Source organism: Bidens hawaiensis, unplaced genomic scaffold (genome assembly GCF_021521415.1).
Source record: "Bidens hawaiensis isolate Kalapana, Puna unplaced genomic scaffold, B.hawaiensis_p1.1 tig00019438_1, whole genome shotgun sequence".
Classification (NCBI taxonomy): Eukaryota; Viridiplantae; Streptophyta; class Magnoliopsida; order Asterales; family Asteraceae; genus Bidens; species Bidens hawaiensis.
In genome coordinates, this window is record NW_027492950.1 from 325,786 (window position 1) to 337,779 (window position 11,994).

Genomic DNA, 11,994 nt, shown 5'->3' on the forward strand with positions numbered 1-11,994 from the left:
TCTTGCAGGTAAATGTTAATATTTTAATATAAAAGGTTTGACCTTTTGACTGTTTTATCCTTTAGTGGTTAATTTTTTTTTTTTTCAATTATCATCTTGAAGGTTAAAAGATAGCTTTTTTTTTATTTTTATGGCTAGAGTTAACAAATGAATGTGGACAAGTTCAGTTACTTAACAAACGAATTAGAAAACAAAATTTCGTTAAGTTATGTGTTTGTTAACCTTTCTTTTGCTGATAAAAGCTTAACAGAGGAACTCAAATAAGGCTTCATTCAGTTTTGTAAAGTCGTTAAAGTTGTATTTTTGTTAATCATAATGAATTAGAAACGAACATGTTTTTGTTTAATTTATAAACTACTTCAATTGAAACTTGAAAGTATAATAATCTTGAACTTACGGGGTATCTCGGAGGTCAAGAATGCACACAAGGGATTGAGTTGCTATCCAAGGAAGCTAGGCAAAAGTAAGTATTCTTTCTTCTTCTTTTTTATATATACGAGGATCTTGGACCCCGTGCTTCACGACAGGACCATTAAACCGACCAAAAAAACATGCGTAAAAATGTTAAACCAAGAATGCGTTGTGAGTCGACGTGAAATCAACTTGTATCGGGTTACAATATCAAAACTAAACAAAAGAAATAAACCCGTCAATACCAAAATACAACAAATTATCATATACAGAACAAAAAAAACCAGCACATTACAGTTGCAAACCGACGCAAATCCGGTTAGTATCAGCAATACCAGCATAAATTGGTAAACATGAATTAGTATGCCAAAAAATCATATGTTAAAGGCGTGGTATCAAATGTTGAGACAAAGATACAAAAACATGTGATGATGGAATAATTATAAATCATGAAAAGTTAGGTCATTTTAAAGACCAACTATAACAAATACGAAAGCAAAATTTAAAAAAATTGTTTAACCGACAAATAAAACATGTAAAGTCAACACTTGCCCAAGCTTGAAATTTAGAAATATATTTTATTAAATATTATAATTAGTTGAAGCAAAAAGTAAAATAAAAGGAATAAAAACCATCCGATAGCGTAACGACGTTTAAGAAAATCATTTAACTCTACTAAATTTTTAGAAGTTAAAACATATATGAATAACATACAATAAAATAAAATTTAAGTAATACAAATTTAAAACACAATACATGTAAAAGGGAGTTAAAAATGAAAAGTAAAAAAAAAAGAGTGAATAGTAAATTGAATAGTAGTTTATTAAATATTATAATTAGTTGAAGAAAAAGTAAAATAAAAGGAATAAAAACCATCCGATAGCGTAACGACGTTTAAGAAAATCATTTAACTCTACTATATTTTTAGAAGTTAAAACATATATGAATAACATACAATAAAATAAAATTTAAGTAATACAAATTTAAAACACAATACATGTAAAAGGGAGTTAAAAATGAAAAGTTAAAAAAAAGAGTGAATAGTAAATTGAATAGTGATTATGTGAGATATAAAAAATCCTCTTTTTAATCTATACTAGGCTTTAGGACCCCGCGCTTCGCGACGGGACCATTAAGTCGAATAAAAAACATAAGTAAAAGAATTAAACTATAAACTCGTTTCAAGTCGACACGAAGTCAGTCTATATCAAGTTACTACATCGAAACTAAACAAAATAAATAAACTCGTCAATGCCAAAATACAACAAATTATATCATATGTAGAACCAAAAAAACCGAAACGTTACAACTGTAAACTAACACAAATTCGTAAACATAAATTAGTAAGCCAAATAAAATAGTTTAAGGCGGGGTATTAAAGGTTGAAACGTGGATATAAAACCATGCGACGATGGGATAATTTTAAATCATGAAAAAAACTTCTCTAATTGTAAAGACGAACTATAAAAAATAGGAAAGCAAAGTTTAAAAAGACCATTTAATCAACCGACAAATAAAACATGTAAATCGACACTTGTCCAAGTTTAGTGTTTGAAAATATAGTTTGTTAAATATTTTAATTAGTTTAAAAAACAGGAAAATAATAGAAATAAAAAACATCATTTTTATTTATGCAATTGTAAAAGGCACGTAATTTAATGGTTACAATTAATAAAATATTAAAATAATAAATAGTAAATTGAATAGTAAAATTATGAGTGAGAATGAATCTTTTATTTAATATATATATTAATATTAATATTAATTTTTACATTATTTTTCAAAAGATCACTCTCAAACTTTTTTTTCTTTTTTTTATGTGTATGGTTCTTAGACAACATAATAATAGTTATTATTATCAGTGTTGATGTATTACTATATTGTTTGTGTGCGATTAATACTAATGTTAATACAACTAAAAACAAAAATTTAATAATATTTACAATATTAGTAATAATAAAAATAAATTAATAATAACGTTACAACCACTACTAAAAAAATAGATGTTTTTCTATAATCGAATTGTAGGAAATTTATTGGAAAATTCAATTTCTAACAGTTTTCCAACAAAAAAATTGTTGGAAAAACAAATGCTTGAAAATCGTTTTCAACTATTTTCCAACAACTTTTCTTACAAAATTGCTACAAAAATATGCGGTTGTAAACTTCCTACAACTTTCCTACAAAAACTATTTTGACTTAACATAATGTTTATTAGATAATATTGTAGCAAAGTTGGAGCTTATTTTTTCTTTTGTAAATCTGTTGAAACTACTTGTCATAGGAAATTTGTAAGAATTTTTTGTGAGAAAATGACTTGTTTTTTAGTAGTGAACTTAATAGTTTTAGTTTTGATATATTGAGTGGAGACCGGAGAATATCAATTGGTAAAAAAATGTTTAAGGAACTAATATGTATTTTCTTTTAATGTTAAGAGAAAATAATAACTATCTAGTTAAGTTCAACGAAGTATAATTAATTATAATAGTATGAATGAGGTACGTTTAACAACACATATGTTTTTTTGTTTTTTTTTGGTAAAATTTCAATCACCATCAATAGCATCATATTGAATTTGCCATTTTGGGGTTTATAATTTGCTTGTTGTTTTCCTTTTGGATTTAGAATTTTGAGGTTAATAATTATTAAATACGTCATTATCTACGCTTAGAATACCATATCGTATCATTTTATAGATTTTTGAAAATATATTAGGACAAATACATATTTAACAAACGACTAATTTCGCTGTCGTTGTATTGTATTGTTTTGCTGATCATCCTAGATCGTTATTTTAATAGTTTCTATAAACAATGATTATACATAATTTATGAAATCTTTGAAACCAACAAACAAAATCTATTTGACAGGCAAGTATAATCTAACGTAACCTGTACTATTCATATGCTATATTAATATAATGTTGGGAGATAAATTGTGTGATGTTACGGCAACGAAAATTTAGAATGTGATACCCGATCCTATTAATATATTGTATAGTGTTTTTATTAGTTTTCTTATCCGTGTAATAACTTATAAAAGTTTATTAAAGTGTTTGAATTAGTCGTATAATTGTGGTCTATCTATTTCATAAGCTTTACATGTCAAATAAGTGATATATAATTCACATTAAAAATATCAACTATTTCTGAAAACCATTGTTGAAGTGCAATAAACTAAAACATGTATAATAAAATATCATAACAAGCATAACAATCATGACCGGCCCAAGGTTTTTGATGACCTCTAGTGAACTAAAGGTTGAGGATCAATTCATAACTTTCCTTTTTTTTGTCTCTTTGCGCAATCAGATTTGTTGACAGTTCGGGTTTCGATTTGAAATTGAGTTATAACTAATAATATCCAACTATTCAACTAGGTTCTAATATGTAATGTTCAAGTGTTTAACTATAACAATATTCTAACCAATAATCAGATTGGCAGCTAAACGTAACAATAACAAATTTGTAACAAAAATGAATAGATCGATAATTAGATTTAGATCCACTATCGAAGTTGTGGACTCACACATACAACAAGCAGCCAATCAGGCACCAACCAATTTGAAGGCTATAAACCAATTCAATTTAAATTTCGAGGGTTGTAAACAATTAGCAAATGGTAATTAAAAGTTTAGCATAATCGATTTGAATGCAATTGTCAGTTCTTAATCCCACTCTAAATGTAGCAATAAATAGATGTTATATATGATTCAATATATAAATTATCTACATGTACAACCTAAAAAACATGTTTTACAACATTTTGATGCATAAAAACGACATCTGTACGAAAGGCGCTCGCTTCGGGTTCGCCTCGGCTTCGCTTCAAACCACTTTTTGCCTAAACATAGCGCCTCACTCTCGCCTTTTGAACATTGCTTGCCTTGAGTAGGCAAAAGCGATGAAGCTCTCGCCTTAGGTCGCCTCTCGCCTCGGCTCGCCTCAGGCGCGCTTTTTTAACCAAGAGCCCAGTTAATCCAAAAGATGTGTTTTGCAAACTTTGGACTTTTCAATACTCTGCTAACATTTGGCATGAAGCGGATGTTTGTAATCTATATTTAATGGTTTATTTTTGCCAATGTATGTTAAACATAATACCCATCTCCATGTATCACATCCACGTATCAAACCGGTTTATAATTGATTTTCTTAAAATAGTAATATGTATTTATGTGGTTACATTGGTAAGATTTTTTATCATGTCATTTATATTTAAATAAGTTCTATATATTTTTTAAATCATAATAAAATATCATGGTATGTAATTAAATGATCCTCAAATTAGATCTTGAATGAGTGTTTAAAAGTATATAAGACTTGTATATCATGTAATTGTAAATGAAAAATTTGTTAAATATAATTTGTATTTATTTTGTTAAAAAATATTCTAAATTCAAAATAATTGGTACCAGCCTCGTATAGTATACGGGTTATAACTTAGTATAAGAATATATATGCTAACAATTTGTCAAATAAGAATCAATTTAAGAAGTTAAATACTTGTAACAAGTTCAGAAAACCGTGCATGTATATAATCACGTACAATTATGTATAAATTAAAACTGAAGCGTTAAAAAGGTAATTTACGATCAATTATGGGTATGTTTGGCAAAACTAGCTGGAAAATGGTGGCTAGAAAAGCTATAGCTAGTAGCTGTAGCTTTTTAGAAACACTTATTTGTTTGGTAGAGTAGCTGGAGCTTTTAATAAAACTAGTTGAGGCTCGCGCGATGCACCGTTCTAATCCGAAACCTATTATGACTTGAACACTTTCGACTCAAAACCGTACCAACATGAACCGAATTAATTAGCCTTTTTTTGCATCGACTCGCCTTGACCCTAATTTGGTCTTAAACATGACCCGGGCTTGCCTGACTTGACTTGCTGTCGATCCTAACGAATATTTACATAATATGTTAATTTTTTAAAGTTAAAGAAGTATAACAATATGACACTCAAATTAAAGAGAATAAAACGCTCGTTTTTATGATGCAATTTAAAAGAAAAATATTAACGTGTGAAAACGTTATGATCTTTTAAAAACTCATGGAGGTAGTTTGTTTTGAATATGGGTTAAATTTGTAATTATTATATAAATTAACAAAAGGTGATGAAAGTTCAAGTAACAAAATTGTAAAATTTGAAATAATAAAAGCTTGTGGCTTTTTTAAACGCTACCAATTGGAACTTTTAGCTTCAAACTTTTTCTCCTAACCCATATAGTTACACAGGACATGAAAGTTTTTTTCAAAAATATAGTTATATAAAATATATAACAATATTGTATTACTCAATGTGAAGTTTTATTTATTAAAATTAAATATTAAGTGTCTAAAAAATTATTTTCGTTTAAAATAACTAAAGGGTGGGGTACTAGATATCTAACTTCGTAGGGAATGCATACAAAAATGGTACTTGTGAACATAAAAATAAACTTACCTTGAGATTTTGTTATTCAACTCAACGTACACTATAAGTAGTATACTCACATATTGTCAACATACAAGCATCAAGCTGCCTCATGGATCTTTTCTATCTACAAGAGAATTTCACTCTCATTCTTGAAACATTTTCCATAATTCTAGTCCTATGCTTCTTAGCATACTTTTTCAAAACCAAGAAAACCACCACTACTCCACCTGAAGCAAGTGGCGCATGGCCTATAATAGGCCACTTCAAAGTTTTTAATGGTTCCGATCTTCCCCATGTCACCTTGTCATCCATGGCTGACCAGTATGGACCCATCTTCATGGTCCGGCTCGGCATACGTAGAGTCTTGGTCGTGAGTGATTGGAAGATAGCTAAGGAGATCTTTACCACCCATGATGTAAATGTTTCTGACCGTCCGAATTATGTTGCTGCAAAGATTTTGGGGTTTAACGGTGCTTCTTTTTCATTCACTCCATACGGTCCATATTGGGTTGGAATGCGTAAAATCATCTCCCAAGAGTTGCTTTCTAGCAGTCGGCTTCAAAAGCTTAAGCATGTTAGAGAGTTTGAACTCGAATAAGAACATGCATGAGCTATGGAGGGAGAATAGAGACGGGGAAGGGAAAGTGTTGGTGGAAATGAAGAAATGGATTGGGGAATTGAATATGAACACGATGCTTAAAGTAGTCGCTGGGAAACGGTACACAGGAGGTGTGTGCGGTGAAGATAATGATGAGGAGGAGATGAAGAGTTGTCGAGAAGTGATGAGGGACTGGTTTGAGTACTTGGGCCAGTTTGTGGTGGCTGATGCTCTTCCTTTTCTAGGTTGGATGGATTTGGGTGGTTACGAAAAGACGATGAAACGAGTTGCAAAGAAACTTGATTCCATGGTTAGTAAATGGTTAGAAGAACATCACCGGAAAAGATCTTCCAGCCATGCTGGAGAGGTGAACGACTTCATGGATGTGATGATCCAAGTAGTGAAGGACGATGATGTATCGGGTTATAATGCTGATACCATATTAAAGCCACATGTGAGGTGTTTCCCACTATAATCCATTGATGTCTTTCTATGTTGATAACTTGATATGGTCGGCTCAATCTTTTGGGGGGTTAAATCGAATTTTAAAACTGACGCGATTTTCGTGTGTGTGTGTTTTATGCTTAGTATACTAACGTGCGGTAATATGATAACACGCATTTTTGTAAACGATTGTTTAAAGCTAGGGAGTCACATATAGTATTAGAGTTGGTGTTAGTTTTAGTGAATAAACCCTTTACAAAAAGCAGATTGTTTGCTCAAAATGTTACAGTAATATTTGAGAAAATAAACAAAGTTAGACCCTAAAAACTTAAGACCCATTAAGGGGGTGTTTCGGATTCCTTATTTTTACCTCCTATAACTTATTACCTTATATTATTTAAACTTGTGTTTGGTAATGTAACTTTTTAACTTTTTAAAGAAGGAAAAAATGAGTTTTTTATATAAGTTAAAAAGAGGTGCAAATAAGGAATCCCGAACATGGGCTAAATGTGGGCCACAAGCTTCAACTTCATTACAATCAAGCTGCAACTCCATGCGAGTATGCGACTATTCAATGATTTGGTTAGACACAATCCGAACTCATATATATTTTTCATATACTTATATGCATTCAAATAACATGTTTCCAGTCTCTTATTGCGGGTGGAGCAGATACAACCACTGTCATGTTAACATGGACACTCTCATTATAATCGCTACGCTCTCAAAAAAGCTCAAGAAGAACTAGATATGCAAGTGGGAAAGGATAGGCGAGTAAATGAATCAGATATCAAGAACCTGGTCTACCTCCAAGCTATAGTAAAAGAAACTTTGCGACTATACCCAGCCACGTTCCTAGGAGGTCCGAGAGCCTTTACAAAAGATTGCACCATAGCTGGCTACCATATCCCAAAAGGCACGTGGCTACTAACCAACACATGGAAGCTACACCGTGATCCAAAGATATGGTCAGACCCGTGCGAGTTTAGGCCAGAGAGGTTTCTAACCCCAGACCATAAGGGGATAGACTTCGAGTTGATACCTTTTGGAGCAGGAAGAAGGTGCTGTCCAGGAATTACTTTTGCAAATCAAATGTTACATATGGTTTTAGCCACTTTGCTACAGAACTTTGAGATGTCAACTCCAAATGATGCACCCGTTGACATGAGCACCATTGCTGGACTCACAAACGCCAAGGCAAGTTCGCTTGAAGTCTTAGTTTCACCACACTAGCTTGAACCAAATCAACTATATAAAGGGAGCCTTGAATTTGTTCTATATATTATGTCGACTTGTTTATCATATCGTTGTGTGTACTTGTTCTAAAATAAAATCTGGAAATTACATATTTCACGTAATTAAAATGCAAGTTTCAGACTTTCATTGATGTAATACAATATCGAATTATATAATCGATCGGTTTCTTCAAAAGGAGCACACTACGAAATACTTACACCAAGAGCCAAAAATCTTCTGCATCTAGCTAGGTAATAGGAGTTTTAATAGACTAGGATTTATATCGGGAAAAAGACCAAAATGTCCATGCAACGACATGTTTAATTTTATCTACGTATTGATATAAAATTATGGTTGCAATGTGCCTATTTTCTTAAATGTTATCAAATCTACCTTTGATTTAATTTTTTTGGTTGACATCGGTTATTCTTTTATTTTGTGACATATAGATTTTCCACCCATCGGGCAGGGTAAACTCCTAGTCAAGTACAATCGAATAATCACATATATTTTGTTCAATGTTTTATTAAAAAAATGGTTCCATTAATTTAAGCCCAATGTTTTAAAAATATTACATTAATATGAATTCTTTTATTAACAAGCATCATGTATACTTTAGGGGTGATTCAAGGGTTATATTTGGATTTATATCATATCCAACTTGATAATATCTCATTTAACAAACGTTACTAGGGCATCTATACACAAATATTTTCACCAACCAAATCAAAACCCTATCATTTCCAACCGGTTATTATCTCGGCATGCTCTCCGACGAACCATTCCCCGAATTTCGCTTCACCTCGGGCGACTTCTCCGACACATTCCACACCTTCACCGACTTATCCAAACTACCACTATAAACCACCCACTTCACCTCGTCCGAACTCTTCCCCGCCTCCCTTTCCACTGTCAAACACTTCACCGGTCCTGTATGCCCCGTCAGCACCGACAAACAATTATGCGCATTCCCCTCTTTTTTCCACACGCATATTGTTTTATCAGCCGAACCACTAAATAATAAACTACCCGCAGCCGACAAACACAAAACCGCCAACTTATGCCCTTTAAGTAACCCCCCATGAGATAATTGTTTTTCCCATTCCCAAAAATTAACCAACCCGTCCGAAAGCCCACAATACACAAACAAACCTGTTTCCGAGACTGCCAATGCTGTCACCGCACATTCTTGATTCAACAACGTTTCCACATGATTATGTTTCATAGACTTCCCGCTCCCTTCCCGCTTCCACACCTTAACCGATCCATCCGCGGACCCCGTAAACACCAACCCTGATTTCGTACTAACAACCGAGTTAACCGCGTCTTCGTGGGCCTTAACCGACTCCAAACATTTAGAATTCGACGTTTTCCAAACCTTAAATGTTCGGTCCCATGAACCCGAATATAACAACCCTTCTTCCTCGTCGATACTAAGTGACGAAATTGCGTCACAATGTTTGATCCAAAGAGTAGTGCATTTGCGTTTAACTTCCACATAGTTTTTCGGTCTCATTGAGGTTTTAAGGATGTCGAATAGCGTTGGGAATGTGCCGACGCGTTTGTGGTTTCTTGGGTCTTTTCGGTTTTTCTTCCACACGCGGACTTTGCCGTCTTGGTGTCCCGTGAATATGCGATCGCCGGATAATATTATGGCTTTTACTAAACCGCTGTTGGATTTAAAGGCTGTGAATTCTTTCAAGTTTTTCCATACACGGACGTTTTTACTGTCGGAGCCGGTGTATAGAAGGTCGCCGGTGGCGGCGAGTGAGTATATGTGGCCTTCTTCCCGGACGAGTGATCCTACGAGGCCCTCACTGCAAGATATATACAAATATGTTGGCTTTTACATTCTACACACTTTGATAAGTTTTTATATAAAAAATGATTGTATTCAATGGTTAGCCGTTAAAGACAGATTTAATCAAGACAGTGAACATCTTAAAAAATGTTACTGTTTTATTCACTTTCAAACTAGGATTAATTTCATAGCCTTATGAACATGAAAAGTTTCATATATATCCAACTAAAAATATCATATATATATATATATAATAATTATAAAATTTTTACCTAGTAATCATTTTACTCATTTCCATTGTGTTTGTTTAAAACCTTTCTTTATTTGGTTTTGATTGACATCAATGATAATCAATGATAAACAAGCGAACTAAACCGTCATCTCTCCTCTTTTAACATTTAGTACATTAGAAGTCTAAATTTTGATATTATTTTTTCTATTCTTTAAGAAATTATGTAGAAACTAGGTAATTTATTTTTGAATATTAAAAATATAAAATTAAATATATAAAAAGAGCTCCCGAGGCGGTTCGCTTCTTGGAATGAGTGCAGAAGGTGATCCACAGTGACTCGCAGAGCCCGAAGAACCAAGGATTTGTATTTAGTAGAATAGGCTTTGCAATCCAAAAGGGGATAGCGGCGCAGCTTGTTGCTCGCTTACCCATTAACCAGATATAGTTTGGGTTGTGTTAAATTTCAAAACCAAATTGTTTTTGATAAAAGAGCTTATGTTATTACACAAACCATAATTTAATAAAAAATAATAATAAGTAACAACCAATGTACCCGACAAGTTAACACAAACACAGCCTTAAACATGTAAAAGATAGGTTTTTTAACATTTTTTGTATATTTTTTATTGTTTTTAAACAAATATGTATAAACTATGCCAATTTACTTATAATTTTTGACAAAAATAAACTATCAAAACAGTTTAGGTTACTGCAAAAATTTTATTTCAAAAAGATAGTAAATAGCTAGACGAATCAATCCGTCATATTGACAAAAACACGACTTGTTTAATTTATCTAAAAGTATTCGCAAATTTGACCTCAGAATGACTCAAACACGTTAATTGGTAGCAAACCAAAAGCGTGAATTTTATGTTAGGTTTATGTCATATATTTTTCATTCACATGGCCTAACATACTTCTAATTATGCATTATTGTGTGTAAATGTTCCAAGAAATTAAAGTAAAGTACGTACGGTTGGCTTTGTGAACCGTTCTTGTTAGAGCTGTCGACTCCAGTGGTGAACCATGGAGATGGTTGGAACGGAGAAGCCTGGTTCCACGGAGACATAGCTATGGGAGAAGCCTCCCTGCTCATACGGTTTGGATCATAGCCGGCTATACTCGAACGAGCATTATAGTCCTCATCCGAGGACGGGAAATTGGGCGCAAGGTTTGGGTCCAAATTATGCGTCCCATTGTTGCTGCCTTTTGGAGGTAAATTAGAAGGTAAATCCCCCATTGATGTTGTGGTTGTTCGTTCGTCTTCCTGCATTAATTCAAGAACATTGAATTTCAAGATGTCCCTTTTGGTGAAAATAATGGAAGAAGATCGAATGAAGGGTGGGGGAAAAGTGGGAGAAATTGTTGGGGGTGGGGTGTGTATACAAATTGTTTTAACTTGGAGGGAATCTAGGATATGATGCCACGTGGAACATGGGAGAAACATAATTCTCAAGTGAAAGAGGGAATTTTGGAGCTCCATTCGTTGTTTCTATGTTATGATATTGATGCATTTGGCATGGTTCGTTAATCACACCGCGATAGTTAAGTCTTGAGATTTTTAATAGTCTCAGGTTTGAAATCTGATTCAATAGAGCCTTTTCTAAAATCGAGGGCTTTTCTTTGACGATGTTCTTGATTGAGTCGGGCATGGAGCGTTAATACACTGTTAAAAAAAGGTTAATAATTTTGATAAACCAGTCTACTTGTTTTAATCTAGACTGTTGTTAAGTCAATTTCATCAGTTCACAATCATTTCCATTGCAAGTGAATTAGGCTTGTTGAATTGCAAGTGAATCAGTTTTAGATATATATGGAATGAGGCTAGTTGAAAGCAAAGGATTTGTAGATTACCTTA

General features: G+C 32.8%; 1 protein-coding gene and 1 pseudogene across 2 annotated transcripts; one reads left to right on the plus strand and one right to left on the minus strand.

The window, feature by feature from the left end:
- Nucleotides 1-5,911: 5,911 nt before the first annotated feature.
- LOC143558337 (cytochrome P450 CYP82D47-like) lies at nt 5,912-8,114 on the plus strand (annotated as a pseudogene). Its single transcript, XR_013139723.1, has 2 exons — nt 5,912-6,882; nt 7,518-8,114. The product of XR_013139723.1 is annotated as a cytochrome P450 CYP82D47-like (transcript).
- A 600-nt stretch (nt 8,115-8,714) lies between these two features.
- On the minus strand, nt 8,715-11,648 carry LOC143558317 (protein JINGUBANG-like). Its single transcript, XM_077047168.1, has 2 exons — nt 11,111-11,648; nt 8,715-9,920 (listed from the first exon to the last, which is right to left on the minus strand). Exons 1-2 carry the CDS (start codon nt 11,617-11,619, stop codon nt 8,858-8,860), a joined length of 1,572 nt encoding a protein of 523 aa, XP_076903283.1. The 5' UTR covers nt 11,620-11,648; the 3' UTR covers nt 8,715-8,857.
- Between the last annotated feature and the right edge of the window lie 346 nt (nt 11,649-11,994).

What these genes read in the sequence shown, in the direction of transcription:
- LOC143558317 (XM_077047168.1), bottom strand. Translation starts at nt 11,619, where the DNA reads ATGGAGCTCCAAAATTCCCTCTTTCACTTGAGAATTATGTTTCTCCCA. An exon ending in AACGGTTCACAAAGCCAACC is followed by an intron (nt 9,921 to 11,110) that starts GTACGTACTTTA and finishes TATATCTTGCAG; the next exon opens with TGAGGGCCTCGTAGGATCAC.